This window comes from Tympanuchus pallidicinctus, unplaced genomic scaffold (genome assembly GCF_026119805.1).
Source record: "Tympanuchus pallidicinctus isolate F22 unplaced genomic scaffold, pur_lepc_1.0 scaffold1, whole genome shotgun sequence".
In the NCBI taxonomy this organism is placed as follows: domain Eukaryota; kingdom Metazoa; phylum Chordata; class Aves; order Galliformes; family Phasianidae; genus Tympanuchus; species Tympanuchus pallidicinctus.
In genome coordinates this window covers 106562627-106582116 of record NW_026294618.1, presented here as the reverse complement: position 1 = coordinate 106582116, position 19490 = coordinate 106562627, and the positions used below count along the sequence as shown (strand labels likewise).

Below are 19490 nucleotides of genomic sequence, written 5' to 3'. Positions count from 1 at the left end.
CACTCCTTTTGGAAAAGAACATCTGCCAACATGTACCAGTTATAAATGCTATTTTAATAAAAAGCTACACGGAACTTGGAAGTGGTTGGGCTGTTTCTTTTAACGCCAGTTAGAGTTACAGTCAACAGTGTGCTAAGGACACCCTCTCCCCTGCTTTATTTTAAGTCTGCCAAAGGCAAGCCAGTAAATGATTTGTTTAAAGACTTGACTTTGGAACCAAATTGCTCTGGTGATGTTCCTAGTTCTTACTTTTGCTTTGTTCTTTAAATTATTCATAGCAAACTTGGATCTAAGGTACGGGTGAGCTGCATGGAAGGTGTGTACAGCAGCGTCACCTCCAGCTCTCCTCACTTCATGCTGCATGAGCTGCTCCTTCAACTACAAGATGGTCACATTAGCACTTCCATGTGAACCCTGACTCATTACAGCCCGAAACGGTAGTTTATTTCTGATATTCTAATGAACCAAGTTCTATAATCTTTAGAAAAAGGTAAGGTTAATCAAATCTGTTTGTTCACATTTTTTAGCTGTTATTTTAACAGATGAATATTTGTTGTACATTTGAGTGGGTGAGGCTGTGAAACTGCCCCAGTGCTGAGCACATTCCAGTGAAAATCCGTTTCCAATGTATTTCAGCACAACTTCAAATATTTTATACAAAGTACAGAATGAGTTGTCCGAAAGCTCTATAAAAACAAGTGTGAGATACTTGAAAACAAACTCGTTCCATTATTGGTTATAATTTATTCTAAAAGATGCCTATGTTCTTGAGGTCTGCAAGGAGCTTCTCACAATTACCGCTTATTAATAACTTCTTCTTTTAGTTTTTCTGCCAGCACTTTCCTCTTCTGCAGTAGTTTTTGCTTCTCTTCTGAAACTTCCTACAAACAAAATGGGGGAAAAAAAAAACACTGCAATAAATAAATTGCACAACTTCCTAATGCATACTGCAGCTTCTAATGCTAACTGCTACCCAGGCCGGTGAGCCAAGGAGGGCAGTGCTGGCAGAGACCTTTTTTCCTAACAAGGAGCAGCCAAAGAGCATCGCTTTCAAACCTGATGCTGCACGCCCACCCCTTCAAACTCGCTTGCAACCCCAAATGATGCAAAAAGTTTCTTCATTTCTTGGGAAGTGGGTCAAGCAGTGTCTTCACTTTACGGTGCTGTTCAGGAGTTCACCCATCAACGCCAAGGGCGCATCCTGAGCGCATTAAAATGCTCAGCAATTACAAAGCACTCCTGAGACAACAAAGTTTCTTATCTTAAGTGGGTTCTCTTTGCTAAGGAGCAGCGATTTGCTTTTTGATAGCGTTCTTTTCTAAGGTTTTCTACTATCCCCTTTATCCACACTGAGAGTTCAAGCATTTCTTTTCACATAGATGTTTATCAGACCTGTTATTTGTAACAAACACATCATATTACTATAATAATGATTAGCAGAAGGCTCTTTTCTCCTGAAGTCTGACCTACACTGACTGCTTCATCCTGCCATAGGATGCCAGTCTTTATGGCTGTGCCTGCTTTCCTTGGTGCAGCTGACTGTTGTTCCCAGGTGTGATTTTCTATCACAAGGATTTCTGTGACTGCAGCACCTCCTGCACGCTAAGGAGCGTATCGGTTCATTCACTGACTGACGTGTCAGTCCTTGAGTTCATCTCCCTGCCCTGCCCAGAACACTGTGTGTTTTATACATGGCATTTGCCTAACAGATTGAAAAGCAGCAGAAGCCTTTTTTTTTCTTTTTTTCTTTTTTTTTTTTTTTCCTACTGTGCCTTAAGGAAGCAGGATTTGATACAAGAGTGGTTCTGTTGTTTTCACTGACTTTCCTTGCACTGAGCACTTGCTGTTACCATCACAGGTTTCACCTCCTTGCACTACACATGCAAGGACAAAGCCCTCTGTAAGAGAGATCTGCCGACTGTCCAAGTTGTAAAGTCAGACTGTGACAAATGCTTCAGTCATTATTGCAGATGGAACCAAGATGGTGACAGGATGACCAGCTGAAACAGCAGCAACACGCCGCAAGCCAACCCCTGCTGCTGCATTGCAGTGTCTACCAACTAGAATAATGGGATGAGGATCTCTTGTTACTACAGTCACAATTCAATCTTCTCTCTGAGGTGCAGAACTATCCCACAGAGCTCTCCCTGCCCTTGATACATGGCTGAACAGAGAACGTTTGTAGCTACCGACAAACATGGGTAGGAGACCGTTCATGACTGTATGTGGGACAAAGACACCATGAAGAATGGAATATCTCTTGTATCTCTACAAATTTACCATTCCCTTTCTTATAATTCTAATTCTTCCACAAGTATCTTCTTGTATTGGAGGCAACCAGATAGATGACAGCAGCATCTATTCCTCAAGAGTGCCTTGTCCTTCTAAATTGCATTATCTCATCACTTCTACTCCAGTGGCTGATTTGTTAACCAGGGATTTATTTATATGAAAAAGGAGCAAAACACTCTGAGATCAAGAGAACTAAGCAAGCTTTTCCATGTAAAACTGGACTTTGCAAAATATTTTTTCCCTGTCTTAGCTGAAAAAAAAAAACAAAAACAAAAACAGGGATTTAAGGAAGCCCAAGAGTTGGTCAAAGGATTAAAAGAAAGCCAGTTTGTAAACTTAATCAAGAGGATTTGTCAATACAGAGGTGAAATGCTAACTTAATCATTAACACTTTTAGCCTGTACTCTTCTGCAAAACCAGTGACCTGACAATAGTTCCACTGCTCCCACCACTTGTCCTTTAATACTGCTACCACACTCAGCCATACCTGCACTGAAACTGCCTGCCTGTTATAAAGCCATCAGGATGATTTTAAACCCTTCAGGACGATTTCAAACCCTCTACCTCTTTAGGAGATGGTTCCTCCTCCTTCTGGTCCGTGTTTGTGGGTGGTATTATATTATTTCTTGACTCTTTCTTTGCAGCTACCAGCATATCTCGTTTTTTCTTAAGATACTCCTCCCGTTGTCTCAGCTGCTGCTCGTCAAGTTCTGGTGCATTCTGGATGTTTTTGAAGTACATTTGGAAATAATACACATAACAAAATTAAGTTACGTATTCATGAAATAAAAGCTTTTATATCAACTTTGCCTCTCAACGTAGTCGCTTGTTTTCAGAAGCCAAGCGAGAACTTCAAGCCACATCTGTCTTACTAAGAACTTATCACAAGGTTAAAGGCTGAATGCTAAGTTCTAGAATTCTACTCTTAAAATGGAGTGGTGATCTGAACTCCATGCAAATCAAAGTGCTGAATACCACAAGCAGCATGCTGGTTAAAAGAAACGCATCACGATAACAAAAACCGAGATTATAAACGTAACACTATTTTCTGTCATTCCAGTTTCTGTTTCGGGGCAGAAGGCATTGCTGGTTGTTTTAAACTTACGTGTCCTTCTGGTGCAGCTTTCTGTGCTGCACTTTCCGCACGTTTTGCAGACGCTCTCTTCTTCGTGTCCTCCTTCCCTTTGGGGGGCTGAGGTGAGCGCTCTGGGCCTTTCTGTGATGGGCGGACTGCCTTTAAGTCTGCCCTTGCAGATTGCCGAGATTCCTCTAAACAGCAATGTCAGGTAAAAAAAAGCAAAACAGTAACACATCAAATAAAAAATAAATGGAGGGTTTCCTCTAACATCCAGATCTCTCCTCTGAAGAAGTGGAAGATTTAATAAAAAGGGGAGAAATGTGATTTTATATTCTTTTCATAAAACTTACCATCAAAATCCACTGGTAAGTGGATTTACACGACTAAGTAACTCTTTACATTAAAGCACCACTGCTGCTATGATGAATTACTGTGCAATGCTTGTGTATGGGAACTGCTGAGTCCCAGCCTGACCCACTGATGGAGCACCTGGGGAAAGGACGGTCAGCCCTGCGAGCACAGGTGAAGGCAATTCAGCTGTGTGACCAGAAGGGTGGAGCCTGGCTGCACCTCTCTGAGGCCCCACTGAAGGGCTGACCCCCCTGGGAGAAGGATTTCTCTAAGTCCCTTTCTGGTGAAGCTTTCCCCTGTAGACCTGGAGCCTTTGGATATGGGTAAGCAATTTTTTTTCCCTTCTCTTACAGCACCTTTCTATCATGCCAATTCTCCCATGCTATTGTTCTGCCCTATTGCTACAGCTTGGAATGTAATTTCATATGCAATATTCCAGTGGGTGGTTTATATTAAGATTATGCCCTCATTCTCTGTGTTAATTAGGAGTTAGTAATCAGCAGGCCACACAGCATGCTTCAGCCAACTCCAAATACAAGGGTGCTGCTTCAGCTTTCAGCTTCGAAGAACAGAATCAGACAACAGTATTTAAGTGAACTTGTAGGGAAGAGGGAAGGAAGCAGAAACTCAAGGTGCAAAGCGTTATGCAGGCCCCAGAACTGGAAGGTCACCTATTCAGACCCACAGCTCAAGATCTCATTTTCAGAACTGATCTCCTCTCTAGGAGAGGATGCACCACAAGTTGGCTTTGTGCCTGACATCAGCAGAGCTCAGAGGCCCAGGTGGGCTGGCTGGGGGCTACCAGGGGAGCTCTGGGCAGGGAAGTTCAAACAAGGTTCAGGTGACCTCAGTGCCTTCCTTCCTCAATCAGCTCCCTCACCTTGCCCAAAGCAGCTACTCTGCATGCCACCCTGCTTAACTCTGGCTGCTTTTTCTTGGACGAGTGCTGCCTGTGTTGACAAACAAACCCTCAGCTGATTCCAGCTGTGCTTTTCATATCTGCAGATACAAAGGATAATTTTGCCTTGCAATCCCACAGAACTCCACTGTGTGTTGCTGAGGCTAGAGTCAAAGTTTTCTAGCCACCAAGCTGCAGAGCAGCCTATGTCTCTAGAACTTCACCAAGACTTCTCCCAAAGTGACCTACAACTATTTCTGAGTAAGGTAAGCTGCTGCCCCTGCTATATTTTTATTAAAAATGGGGAGTCTTAGAACTGTTTAAATAAACCTGAAAATACTGGTATCAATGCAAAAACATTGAGTACAATAAGAATTTTAGTGCATGCAGTCTTTTTGAGTGCATCTGTGATCCCTGAGTTAAGATGTGCAACTGAATGTAGCAAATTATAATTCTACAGTGATGCACTGTGGGTTTTTCTCAGTAATGTTTAGAAACAAGTGGTGTTAGTATTAAAGTATGAGCAGTTTCCTTGGCCCCTAGCAAAGCACAGTAAGAGATGGCATAGCCTAGCTTCACTGACACAGAGTGCAGAGCAAGCTGTTGCTCCCTCAGTTGTTCGTGGGTTTTTTGTTGCAGGAGGCTGCTGTTGTTTTAAGTTAAAGCATGGAATAGTTTAGTTCAATGCTGCTGTTTTCTTCAGTACAGAAAATGACAACTGAAAAAAGCAATGGGAAAAGCAAAGGAGAGAGAATGCTCAAAGCGCAGAAAACAAAGTAAGAAATGTAGAATAAAGATGAAGAATTTGTGTTTCAGTGAAATATATCCATCTTTTTTGATAAATAAAATTGCTTAGAGGTACCACAAGAGCTAAAAGTGCTAGGAAAAAATCTTCACACCAGAGCTGCCTTCTTTAAAAAGCAGAGGGAAAAAAAGACCTAAAGAACACACAGTGCATGCCGAACACCAGAACCAACACTATGAACAAGGGAAACCACTTACCAGGAAGTAGTCCTTTGAAATGTGCTGTGTGTGTGCATTTACACTGTTGCTGTCCATATTGCAAACACTCGAGCTGGAGATGTTTGTGGCCTAGCAGTACCTGTAGGATGTGATCATAGGACCCTCAGTTTCACTTAACCCACGAACCTGAAAAGACACTAAGGAGACAAGGGAAGGAGGGTCGATGGCAGACGTACAAGGAGACAACGTCTCAAAGCACTGCAATTGCACTGGCATATAACCTGTTTTTTCCTCTGAGAATTTGTCTGTATGTACACTCATACTGTGGGTGACTAAGCTAAGCAACGCTTTTTGATGTGGGCAAATACTTCAGTCTTCTCAAAAGCAACCCAGGGCCACTCTAGCAGGTGCTGCATCCTTATCTGTGCTGGGCGCAAACGCAACTGGCAGGTATCAAGGAAGGGGGGTGTTTCTGAGGAATGCTAGAAAGGTCACCTGCACTCCAAGGTGCTGTGTGTGACTGTTACTATGAAACTCTCCTTCCTATCTCCTAGCGGTGCAAGAAGTTGGGTGGTCAGTGCACAGGATGAATGGTTTTGCAATCTCATTTGTGAACCACTACCAGGGTTCACCAAAGTGAAACTGAGAAAACTAAAGCAATTGCCATTAGCTTCAAATTCATTACATAGTAGGAAACTTTTAGAGGTCCACCAAATGAAGTTTGGGATCTTAAAGTGAAACTGCAAAAGATGAAAAGGCATGTGGCTGAAAGAAAAGAAACACGTGCCTGACAAAAGGTGGGGGTGCTGTATTTCCCAGACTGAGGACTGTTTTGTGTAAGGGGTCACATTGCCAAGTTGATGCTCCCTTGGTATGGGATACTTCCTCTTCTCAGGTAAGAAAGGCAAGCTACTCTGTTCTGTGCTAAGGTGACTCTTCAAGTGAGAATACAGCCAGGATCTGAGAACAGGTGTGGTGGGCAGCGAGGGTCTGGGACCAAACCACATGGAGAAGACAGAGGCACAGAGTGCTGTGCTCCTTCCCAGCGCCGCATGTGGTACTATGCAGAAGAGACTCAAGCTGCAGTTATGACCCCATTATCCAAGATGGAGCTTTAGATGGGAGCCCGTGCTCTGGAGTGAGGTATTAAGAGCCTAAAAAGCAGTCTCTGTATGAGAGTAGTCTGGAAGAAGATTTACAGTATGTGCGCTCCTTGATTTTTATTTTAGCCCTCACCACCAACTGAAACCACTTTTCTAAGGTTATACTGGAGGATAAGCTGAGACAAGCTTTCTTAGTAGCCTTCTGGAACAGGTATGTGTCGCATGATGCCAGCCCTACAAAGCAAGAAGATTCTCAAAGAGCTGTCTGTCGACTTCTCTTCTCTGGTGTTTAAGGAGCATAGAAATGCTCAGCTTCAGCTGAACAGGCACAAGAACAGCAAACAAGTTCTGATCCCAGGCTCCAAGATCCCCTGTCCCTCAAATACAGATTAAGTTCTGCAGATGAGTAATCTAACGGTGCTGTTGAAAGGTGGCATAACTATGCAAAAATAAGAGGAATCAAATCAGGCTAAGAGAAGAATACAAGTACACCTGCAAGCCTCCTGCATTCTTCCAAGAGTGGAAAGCAAAGAATCAGAGTTTAAACAACCGTAACAAAACTTTCCAAGAAGGCAGAAAAGATGAGGGGAAAAAGATATTTTATAAGGTGACACTCTTTTCTTTTATATTTCCTAACATGAAGGACACTAAGTCAGTTCTAAAGAACTGAGGGTCCTACAACTGCTTCATGTATTAATGGCCACAAAACAGGAAGTGCCCAAGGATGCCCCACAGGTACTAAAAAGGCTAAGAGTATCCAGCTCAAGTGTTTGTGATATGAGAGCTTAGTGTGAATGCATACAAAGATGAATAATGGTCCCATGGAAAAATAACTAAGAACAGTGCAGACGTGCTGAAGTTGGAACTGTATTATTGAAAGTGATCTCGGAATATCAAGCTACAAATTTTTCACAAACTCTCTTTAATAAATTCCACTGAGATACAATGCTTGTTCTTGAGGATCACCTGTGTGTGTGTGTGTGTGTGTGTGTGTGTGTGTTGCACATCTAGTATTGAGCTTTCTCATAAAATTACCTAATGATAACTTTGGAGTATCTTCAGAACCATCAGCTCCCTCAGTAGACTCCTTAACTTTTACAGTTTCTCTTGAATCTCCTGGAGAACTGGTCACAGCTGGTGATTTGCATTTAGCACGCGCCTTAAATTAAAACAGCAAACAAAACCAAGCATTACAATTCCCACCACTGTATCCCAGGCATTAAACTTCCAATACAAAGGAAACTCTTGAAAACTCCTAATTAAAATGGTGTTGTTTACACTGTCTATATTGCATTGTCAAAGTGAACAAAGCAAACTGCTTCTTTTGTTTTACTGGTAGGAATGTTTGTACTGGCTTATAGTTATGAGCTTCTCTGTTTATTTTAGTTCAAAACTTACTCTCTAACCAACAGTCAAATTGAAAACATTAGATAAATTGACATTTTTGTTTCCCAGTTACAAATGGGTGACTTAGGGGTTTTTTATACTGTGCTTTGCTTGTGACTTTCCAACAGACCTCCACCCACCATAAAAACATGTTCTATAGTAAGAGGACTTAAGGAGCATGTGCTGAAGTTAGAAATAAACAAATAATCACCTGAAAGGAAGTAACAGGTTGGATGGTTTCTGATGCTGCTTTACCTCTATGATTATCTGAGAAATCTTGACAATGCAATCCACCCCTGAAAAAGCTGGAAATTGACCAGAAAATGTTTCTACTATTCATCAGCCCTCTGATTGGTGCTTTTCTGTTGAGTTAAATTGAGTGAATTTCTATTAATTCTGTAGCCAGACTTCCTGCCAATGCCTTCCAAATAAGTTCTGCATTATTAAACTCTTATGGTCTGGTCCTGTGACTGAAAGGAAGTGGCAGAAGGCATCCCAATGGGATCAGTCATGCTAAGGTAAGCTGAAATAGTGTTTTCCACGTGCTCTTTGCTACAGTTTTCTAAGGATAAGAAGGTTTAAGAATTCCATCTTAGAGCAAATAGAGCTGAAGTACCAAGTTTTATCTTTATGAAATATGCAGAAGAGTCTTCCAATAAGTAAGTAGTTTGGCTGACAGAATTACATGTCTTCAAAAAAAAAAAAAAAAAAAAAAAAAACACTAAATGGAATTAGATACTGTAAACTCTCAAGTGCAGTTCATGAGGTACAGCTCCATGCATGCATTTCTATTCCAAGAAGAAACAGTTCAGTGGCTAGGCTGAAAAATGAGACACTGCTGTAATCTGGCACGTTTATCAAGAATACTGATATTCTTGGCTGGTCTGTAAGGATTTGGATAAGCCTGTACCTTAGAATATCATTTGTTAAAATGAGACAGAGAGCTTCTAGGTTTCGTAGAACAGGTGACTCATTTCCTGGAATGCATCATTGTAACATAGGAAACAATGTTTCTTCACCCTTTTTCTGCAGTGTCAGAGGACAGCAGAGGTTACTTTGGTAGAATTTCAGTAACGTGACTATCATCTGCATGTGTCATGGTCTGACCTAAGGAACAAGCTTGGAAATAAAGTGGAGACCTCTGCAGTAGTTATATTTGGCCTCCAGGTAGTTTCCTCTATCCATCAGGCTGAAGAAACACACAATGCTTTCTCTTTTCAAATTTACTAGGCTCAATTTCCTATGATGGAAAAGAACAGAGAAGCCATTTTGTTCCCTTTTTAAACGGCCTACAATTTGAGCTTTTTTGTATACTTGAAATGTATTTTCCTGTTGAAGAGGAGATTTACTGACACATTTTCACTGTAGAAACTACAGTCATTGTAGCTGCTGCTGCCTCCTCAGAGAAGCCTTCCTCAGCCTTCAATCTGCTTCTCAGTTGCTTAATGACTGGCAGTTCAGCCAGTCCCCACTTACATTCAGTTACCTGAGCGATGGTTTCACTTGGAAGGGATTTCTAGTTCCTGGTGATTAGGTTCTGGCAGCGCTGGGCTGACTTAATGAATAACTACAGTGTCTACGAAGCAATCCTTAACATTCCTGAGAGATTAGGAATGCTGCAGTCACTAAGAAGCTTATGCTTTGAAGTTTCTTTGATCTTGACAGAATTGGTAATTCAGATGTTCTCTAAATCTGAAAGGCTGACACCCGTTGCCAGAATCTTACAATTCAGGTACTAAAGGAATATGCTTATGAGCTGCACCAGATGACTGGTGAATACTGGTATTATACATGGCATTAATGTCAACGATACCATCAAGAAAAACGTAGACAACAGAACAGCCCCTTCAAAATGAAGACCTTATTGACAGAGCTTTTATTTGCTTAGGTGGCATGTGCTGCCTTGGAGTGATACAGCTGATGCCTGGGACGAGAATATTCAAAGCATTTCTCAATCCTCAGCATAAACCATCTAGAAAGATAAGATACTCACTTCTTCCATCCGTCTCCTTTCTTGCTCTATTTCATATTCTTCCTTAGATTTCCTGTAACACAAGACATAAGTCGAGACTTCTTTGCTACCAATGACTTCTATGTAAATTCAGCATTGCTTAAATAGCTGGGGACTATCAAATCAATTGTTGGATATATGAGCAAGTGTCCAAAATACATAGGCAGTGTCTCTTATTTATTTCCACAGAAATGACAGCAGATACAACGGAGCACAACAGCACAATTTGGTAAATTCTCAGCTACAAAACGTTATTTTTCAACACAATCACCCCTAAGCAAGCATTTTCAGCAGCAATGAAAAAGAGCTTGCGTTCAGTGCTCCTAGAAGACTTCATGACTGTCCAGAACATGGCTTGCCTTCCACACTGCTGACACCACTGCTGATCATCAAGCAGCTCACTGTGCTAATATCTAGTGCCTGGTCTCCACACACATTCAGCCAGCATCTACAAATTTCAGTGGAAGCAATTTTTTTTTTCTGCATAAAGGAATCCAAGGATGCACCTTGGCTTCATATGTGCTTCTGTATCAAATGCCACCTTGCCAGAGTGCCCCTCTGCTGCCATCTGTCACTCAGCAACAAAATATAACTGGATATTGCTGGGAAGGTTCAACCTCTACTGCTGTACTACCACCATCTGCCTGTGAAGTTGTAGGCCATCATAACACAGTGGCATTTCTTCCAGAGCACCCTACATATTTCATGACTTAAATGAAAATGCATTCTTGAATGAGAAAATCGTGATAGACATGCAGAACTCAGTCCTCTATCTCTCCCTGAACTAAAATAATTGTATATGAATTTCCAGGGCTTATCTATCTATCCACTGATTGAGTTGCTAAAGGTAGAAACACAGAGGATAAATATAATAATATAACCCAAATGGATTAATATGTTATTATTTGTTAATGATTCTTTCTATATGGGTGAACTGGGAGTGGAGGAGAATCTATGGAAGTTGTATCAGTCACATGCATCTTAGATGACAGCAGGACATGCTGAACACAACTAAGGAGGAGGCTGTGGAAGTGAGTAAAGACTACTGCAGAAGCAGAATTTGCCTTTCCAAGGCTTTGAAGGACACAGAACAAAGTATGGTATCCTCGTTAAGGAGTAACAAAGCTGCTTTAAGCAGTGTTGATCGTATATCTCCACTCCTGGGTTAAGAGTGCTCACAGAACAGCTTACAGCTTCCTTTGTCCAAAGTCACTGGACACAGCTCTGTCTTGAGATTCAGAGGACAATGGAACCCGTGGGGCTTTTAAAGCTGCACATCATTTCATGAATCACCAAGATGGTTCCACCATGGCAGAGTGGTAATTCTTATGTCTTTAGATAGCCTTGATCACATCCACTGTCTAGCACAATTCATTTTTCTAGTGCCATCTGAAAGCAGTCTCCCAGAAAAGGCTAGAAGGTCTGTATCCTTCATTATAAAGGCTATATAGGTCCTATATTCTTTTATTTTAAAGGAAGGTGGAAAGTAGGACTGATTTCTTATTTTACCTTAGAACCTCCCTGAGTATTTTCATTTCTTCTTGTTCAATTTCACTGAATACATCGGAACCCTCTGTCAAACAGTCAGGCAACACACCTACCAAAAATAAAAGTATGCAAAAAGCATGCTTTACTCTAAAGAAAGTTATTTCGAACTCCACTGGCATCAGTGTTCAGACAAAGATGAGAAATAAATCTTGTTGAGATAAAGGACAGAAAGAAAAAATATACCTAATCCTTCCTTACTGTAAATTGTTTACAAAATGATTCTAGATCCTTGTTGCAAGTAGCAAAAAGGCAAAAGTCTCTGACATAAAAAAGGCTTTGCTATCTGAGGGCAGAACATACAGCACAGTCTGCACTGATGGTTATATGCTATTTCCTGCAGACTACAAACCAACCATGGTTTATTAAAGCATTTTCTAATCTAGGTGTTGCATTAAACTTAAGAAGTATTCTCTGGAAAAAAAACACGCACCCAGTGAGACAAAACAAAGGAATGACACAGGAGACATGGATGAAAAGAGGGAGAAGATAAAAAAAACTTCTAGGAACATCAGCAGAGCAGTAGAGTTGGGTGTAAAGCTCTTCTTTAACAGCACTTATCTATTACAATGATGAAGGCCACACTTCTGCTCTGTCCATAGATCTTTTCATGTGCAAATGCAGTGTGAACTGTAGGGCAGGCATGACAGACTGCGCCGAGCTCTGCAACAGAGCACTATCACTACTGATGAACTGATGCAATTAACACTCAGCAAAATTCTCTAGCAAAAAACAGATCAAGTTTCACCCAAAATCTTATAGAGTTCACCATCTGTTACTTGAAAAAGGAAAATCAACTGCTGTGTCTGAGAATATAATCCAAGAACTAAAATCCTGGTCTCAGTAAAACTAGCTCAGTGTTTTCCCTTAACTTCAACTCCAGCACTCTGTTTTCATTTATAACTGGATTACACAGCCTTAAAAAAAAAAAAAAAAAGTAAATGTGAGGCTTTTTTTTTTCTTTTCTACTTCTTACCATTTCTTTCTTTCATGACTCTTATGGCTTGCAATTGCATTTCCATATTTTTCTGTACCATCATTTTTTTAAATAGTCTAAAATCTTCTGCTGCCAGCACTGTCTGCAAAATGGCCTGTGGGAGGAAGGTATATGCAAATTAATTAAAATACAGAAATCAAAACCTTTTCAGTTTGCTTGAGATTATATTAAAATTTACATTCTGTGGAACTTGTTAATAACTCTATTTCATCCTTTTATCTGTCTGCTTTTTCTAGCTATATAAGTTGAGCCTGTAGGCAAGAAAAGAATTTGATGGTTTATTGCCCTTGGATCATCATGGCTACATATTATCATAAAGCCTGGATGGTTTCCCAGTTTAAGTTTATGATCACAATTTGTTGAATTTATTGAACAAATCTGTAAGCTTGAGAAAGGAATGTGCACCCTGACAAACCTTGCTGGAGGAGACATTTCAACAAGGCACTTTAATGGCAGGAGGAGCTCCCACTTCTCTGCCCCACATACCTGAGACAATTCCTAAAGATAGCTTCCAGCAGGTGAAGCAGTACAGAATCAAGCCTTGTCTCCCCAGGGCAATCTCTGTTTTACAGATTTTACTGTTTTATTACAAAACTGGGGGAAAACACCTTTTGCTTTTGTGTCTGTTCTTCTTAATCTTCAAGTTTTTCTGCTACTATAAATGGACTGAATACCACCATAAAGCTGACAAATCTGCACATAAAGGTAGGTGGCAGACGTCTTTAAGCTTAGAGGTTTGGTTTAGAAAGTATAAAGCATGGAAGAGAAATCTCAAAAGAGTGACAGCACACAAGTGCCCACTGCTGTTTTAAAGATGCACGTTTTGCTGCTCAAAGTCCACAATATAAACAGGCACATTAGGTTTTAGAACGTTAAAGTTTTAAAAAGAAAGCTTTTCCAACATGTATGTTTGCATGTTCAAACGTGCATCTGCGGAAAGACAAAGCTAAAACATTAAATCTATGCATTCCTTAGCAAAGGAAAATATACCTGCGAAGTGTGAGTCTTTGCAAGAGGAGATGAAAAAGCTTCCTGAAATTTCTCTTCAGTAATGCCAACTTCTGTAAGATAGCCTTCTAATAATTTTTCGACCTGTAAGAAATATAAGCCTTACTTTCTAGGAGATTTTCCCCTAAGAATCGTGGTGTTTTTTGCCCATAGCTCTATCTTCTTTCTTGCTGCTGTTGTGTTTTTTTAAAACTCCCACAGAAATCCCTGCAATAACATCACTGCATTCTCTGATGCTTCTGGCTCATTTGCTTTCATAAGCCGTTCTAAATCAGTGCCAATTTTTTTTGCTGAAACTGGTCACTGCTTAACTGAACCTCTCCAGCCTCCAGGGACCTCACGTCTCTACCTTCTCTCCAGACTCCCAGCTGATATTCCTCACCATTTGTACTTATTAAGTAAAAGGATTTTTTGGCCAGTCTGTGCATCCAAGGATCCATCTGCAGGGTCACAGCAGAAATCACTGCTGGCCTATACTCACTCCACTCGTGGTTCTTGACATCAAGAACTACCAAGCCTTGTTATAAGGAAACGTTTTAGAAAACTGTGTGCATTGATTGTAAGTATTTTCAGCACGCTCCAAAAACATTCTGTATTTTATTCTGATACTTGAAATAATTCAGTAGGTTTACTGATCTCATAAGGAAACAAGTCTTCTAACATTGTGCTGTTTGTCATTAACTTTCCACAACATGTGAAGGCTCTCCAGCCCATAACACATTCTAGCTAGCCACTGCACTCACATTAAGGACAAACAGGTAAGGCTGTGTAAGAAAAAATAACATTTCTGTGTATCTGTGCTTATGCCTCAAAATGCACAGATGAGCAGGACTCAAAGAATACCTAAATAACACTCATGGCATGCAGCGTCAGTAAATTCCGAATAACAAATACAGCACAACTAGAAGTTTATCCACATACTACTTCAACAGTGCACATTATTTCTTAGAATTCCACCCCAGCAGTGAATAACACTCACCAGTGCTTGGTATTCCTGATAAATTTCTGTGTAAGACAACTTGCTTTCCTCTTCATCATCAAAAACTGGAAAACACACATCTCTGAGTCAGTGTTTCACGTACCTGTACTTCCAATACCAGTGCCACAAATTAATTTTCCATTTAGAGTAAGACCAACCTTTACAAGTTAATACTTTTCATCATGTGGTGACATGATCAGTAATAACAACCTATTTTTTCACACATTCAGGCTACCCACGTACTTGTGGCAATTTATCATAACACTGCTAATTTAATACTAAAAAAATGCATTTTCACAACAGAAGAGATTCCTAAGCAAGCCGAGGATTTGGCAGATAGATGCATTAAGAAGTAAGATTTAATGTAAGAACTACCATGTGAACTTGCATGAGGTTGTTCTAATATGGAAGATGACACTGAACCAGGTTATTTGTCTCTGCATACATTTAAATGAAGGCTGTGCTAATGACTTGAACTTTTATTTTAAATGCTGTTCACTAACAAGAAGACAGTGTGATGCAGGAAAGAGAGATCGTGCTTGCAGAACAATTGAGAGAGAGTCCCAAAGAGAAGATCTGGTGCTGGTCATTTACTGTTACTTGCTAAAATTTTATCTACCATGGTCCAGACAAAACGGGAATCCATGCAGCAGGTGCCATTATTATCCATGCAGACTCACATTAACAACTCTTGACTGGAAATACCAAGCTAATGATTTCTGTAGCACAGAATAGAAGCAGCAGAAAGCAAGAGAAATGGAAGACTGAGGGTTTTACGCTTACATTTACAATTTGCATTTTTATCATGTCAGCAACGAACAGAAGTCATGTAAAACCCAGCAATTAAAGCAGAGGCTTATTAGTAAGACATCATCAGTTCCCCTCAAGATTAGCCACTCCACCTTGGACGAGTCACTGCCCATTTGCATGCTTTGAAGTCATCTGAAGAATAGGAATTCTGCTCACAAACTGGTGAGCGGGTGAGATTTTTTTTTCATGTGCCATCCGCAGTGGTGACGGCATTTGTGTGACAGAACAAGTGCAACCCTCCCAGTAAAGAAACTCTTGGAAAGATCATTTTCCAGCTGCAACAACACTGAGGCAACGTCAGTCAGAACCCAGACTGTAAGATGGTCGTTGCTAACAGCTAGCATCAATTCGTTACAACCTGCAGCAAATATAAACGTCTAATCAAACAGTTCTGGCCCTCTAAATAACAGAAGGAAGCTTGCTTTTCAATAGGTAGAATTTGGAAAGCCAGCAATTGCTTTTGTTTCATTTCTCCACCTAGGAAAATGTTTTTTTCCATATCATTTCATTACAAAAAAAAAAAAAAGGTTTTAGAAGTATACAGCAATACATACAAATGGTAGAAAATGCTTGTTTCACAAAAATAGTACTATAAATCCTACTCTTAAAACAAAACAGCTTCTATGTTAACCACCACATTACAAACCCAAGATGATGAAGATTCTTAACTGCCTCTATTGTCTTCTGCATCTCCTTCCCTCTGGGGATCTCAGTGATAGCCTATGCAGGCCCTAACCTTTGTCTTTAGGTCTCCCTGCTCTTCTACCCCCTCCTGCTCCTTACCCCTCTGAATACCCCGGGAGGGCTGGCAAAAGGGCCAAAGGGACTCCAGGTCCTCCTCCTCCTTGCACAGTTCCAGGACAACATGGAAAGCAGAATGGAAAGCTTCCACAAACTGCTGCTTTCAGAGTCTGAACAAAAAGGATGAAGCAAAATGTCAAATAAACCAAGTGAGGTCAACATCCTCCTGTGTTAAACTGCATTAAGGAATACTGCGTCTGAATGGGGATCCTGGATTTTCTCAAGTTATGTCTTCTAAATCATGTTGTGATCTTTTTCCTCTAGGTTTTGGCTCTGAGTCTTTAGTCACTGAACAGGAAAGACCTGAAGAACCCAATACACCAGGACAAGATGGGAGACCCAGATGTCCTTGGGAGACAAACTCAGCATTTTCCTGCTAAAATTGAAAACCACTGCTAGCAAATTCCTCAAACACGATGACAGCTATGTGAAGTTTGAGTCCTCCCTGCTGGGACTGAGCTGACTCATCTGCAGTCACAGACCCAGTAAGTACAGGAGCTCTTCTGTTCCTACCCCCAGTCCCACCCCCAACCGGGAGTCACAGTCACCTGCTGCCGCTTTTTGTACCCTGTCTTTACCCTCCAGTCTTCAACATCATTGTCAAGCTCATCTATTTACAAAGCAATATTTCAATTTATACCTTAGAATATCTGAGTAAAACAGGAAAGCCCCACCCTTTAAGGCATGCCCACAGGCTGAGCTTGAGTTGAGTTCTGAAGCCACAGAAATGGAAATTAATGAAGCCATGAGAAATTAGTCAAGTCCCCAGAAGGAGGGAAAGAGAAAACAAGCAATTAGCAACAGATATAACAACAGTAGGATCACTCCTCCTAAATGCAATGTTAAATAAACATGCAAAATTTAGTAATATGCAACTAAATATGCAGAATAATTGCACACCCATTACTAAAGCTTGAACTCTAGTTTTGACTAATCAGAAATTGACACTTAATTGAAATGATGCCTTTTTTTTTTTTCTTCAGTCCGAAGGCTTTGGACATTTTGAGAACAAAAAGAATTCTGCCCCAACAAAACACTTCAGTAACAGTGGTAGAATTAGCACATTTATTGAAAGGAAAAGCAAACAAGCACTGAACTGCAATTAAAAGATTGCATTTCTTCAACTGTGCTTCTTAGCAACCCTAACACTGCAGCAACACTTCCTCAGCCTTTTCTTTTTTCTCAATAGCTGCTGGGAGTTGTCCAAAGAAACCCTGGAAGACCACTTGCTCCCATTTCTCTACTTTGCTCCTCTAATTTCTTACACAGCAACAAACTGGCAGGGGGCCATTATATAAGCCCGCTTCATGGAAATTTACAGAGGTTCCATAAATCTTCTTACTGCCAGTAAATTCCACTCAACCTTCTAAGGAGAGATCACTGCTACAGAGAGGGATAATGCACACCCTGATTCCTAAAACAAGAGAGGCAGCTCCCACCTATCCCACTTCCATGGCAGTCAAAACACCTGAATGGCAAGAAGTCTGAGCAGACACTGAGGCAAAAGCTCTAGCCACGCTTTCTCTGTTGCTTCCATGTGGCAGACTGGTAACTTTACCCGACCTTCTCATTTACCAGTGTATCAGGGAAAGGTGTGAGTGCCCACAGTGATCTTCAGAGGTCATGAAGGGTGGAAACAATTTCCAGATTCATAGCAGCCCTCGACACGAGCTGCTGCACAGCACAAGGTGACAGCGTCAGGAAGCCTTTGTGTCATAATATCAGTGTTTCAGTGTTAAAACGCATCGATGATGGCTTAAAGGATTCTCCTCAATCAAAGCATTCCTTTCATTGCACGCTGAGTAACTCAGGATAGGTGTCTGTAACCGGGCTTTTATTTTATAACATACCTTCACCATTACTGGGGGTTTTCCACACTCATCTGACACCTGCTTGAGCAGGTATTTCACCCAGCCCTCTCCATCCCACCCAGGACGCTGAGGCTTTGGGGTGACAAAGAACGGCCCGTTCACCCAAACCTCCAACAGCTTTCCCAACCTCTTAATATGTCTTAGTTTTCCTTCATATCGTTCTCCTGGTTACAAACGCCCCGTTCTTAGATACAGCTGACTGGAGCGAGCCGCTGCTTAAGCACGGCAGCTCCTCGGGTGCGACCCGGAAGGACCACATTTTATTCCTCGTACCACAGAGCGATGCCTTCAGCCCCTCAGCGCTGGGGTCCCGTGCCGGCCTACCTCACCAACCCGCACCGAAGCGGGGTCGCCCGTCCCGCCCGCCCGCCAAGCCGGCTCCTCCGCCAGGAAGGGCCTCAGCGCCCCGCCGCTCACCCTCGCATTTCTGCTCCATGAACTCCAACACGGGGACGGACCAGGCGGGCCCGCGGAGGAACCCGGCGATGCTGTCTACCACCCACTCCACGTCGGCCTCCTCCTCCTCCGCCGCCATGGCCGGGCCGCCCAGAGCGGCGCCGGGTTTGGGGATGGGGGTCGGGCGGGTGGTGCGCGCACGCCTCACCACGGCAACTGGCGTCACGGCACCACCGCGCGCTCCCGCGGAGGGGAGCGGGGCTGGGCGCGTGGGGAGGGTGGAGGGCAGAGGGCTGCCCTAACGACCTACGGCCGTAATCAGATCATGGCTTTAGGGGAGGGGCGGTCAGCAGCCGCAAATGCGGCGGCATTAAAAGATAGAGTGGAAACGAGGCCTGCAGTGAGGTCGCCGCGAAGCGGCGCCGCGATCGCTGAAGAGACTGCGCGTGCAGCGGGGCTGAGGGGAGGGACGGCAGGGCGGGAAGGCGGGCGCGCTCCCCAGCCGCCTCAGCCCCCCGCCGCCTCAGCCCCCAGCTCTGAGCCCGCTTTTTTTTCTTTAAGCGACATTAATTTAATTTCAGCCACTGTCCTCCCCCGCGGCGCGGCTGAAAGGCTGGAGTGCCCTCCTTAGTGTTTAAATGTATTCCCCGATGCTTTGCTTTGCTGCTTCTGCGTAACCGATAAGTTGGGATGTTTTCTTACACGTGAGAGATTTGTTTTTAAAACCCAAACGCCTGTTTTAAGTGTATTTATCTGTCACTTTTGCTTTTTGCTCAAGTACTGTCACCATCCTGGTTGCCTCAGGCGCTATTCTTCTTCTTAATTAAGAATATCTCTTGTAGACATTGATGAGATTTTACCTGCACGTAGATACAGTGCTGCGTGCCAATTAATTTATTATCATCTCAGAGAGAGAACAATTCTATGCTGTCCTCACTACCTGATGTGGTGCACAAAGCTCCTTTATGGTAGCCCACCAGTGCTTCTATCTCTGCAGTCGG

General features: G+C 42.2%; 1 protein-coding gene and 1 long non-coding RNA gene across 3 annotated transcripts; one reads left to right on the top strand and one right to left on the bottom strand.

The window, feature by feature from the left end:
• Positions 1-762: 762 nt before the first annotated feature.
• On the bottom strand, positions 763-18926 carry CFAP36 (cilia and flagella associated protein 36). Of its 2 annotated transcripts, XM_052673634.1 has the most exons (10): positions 18511-18919; positions 14612-14676; positions 13615-13716; positions 12604-12718; positions 11592-11679; positions 10065-10116; positions 7721-7844; positions 3398-3561; positions 2857-3012; positions 763-881 (listed from the first exon to the last, which is right to left on the bottom strand). In XM_052673634.1, exons 1-10 carry the CDS (start codon positions 18626-18628, stop codon positions 795-797), a joined length of 1071 nt encoding a protein of 356 aa, XP_052529594.1. In that variant the 5' UTR covers positions 18629-18919; the 3' UTR covers positions 763-794. The 2 variants fall into 2 exon arrangements, with proteins under 2 accessions (XP_052529594.1, XP_052529604.1); XM_052673644.1 differs by lacking the exon at positions 13615-13716 and having other exon boundaries at positions 18511-18926.
• Positions 3967-5440, top strand: LOC128076217 (uncharacterized). The gene is made up of 3 exons (XR_008204280.1): positions 3967-4044; positions 4761-4885; positions 5259-5440. It is a non-coding gene; the product is annotated as an uncharacterized LOC128076217 (long non-coding RNA).
• Positions 18927-19490: the final 564 nt, after the last annotated feature.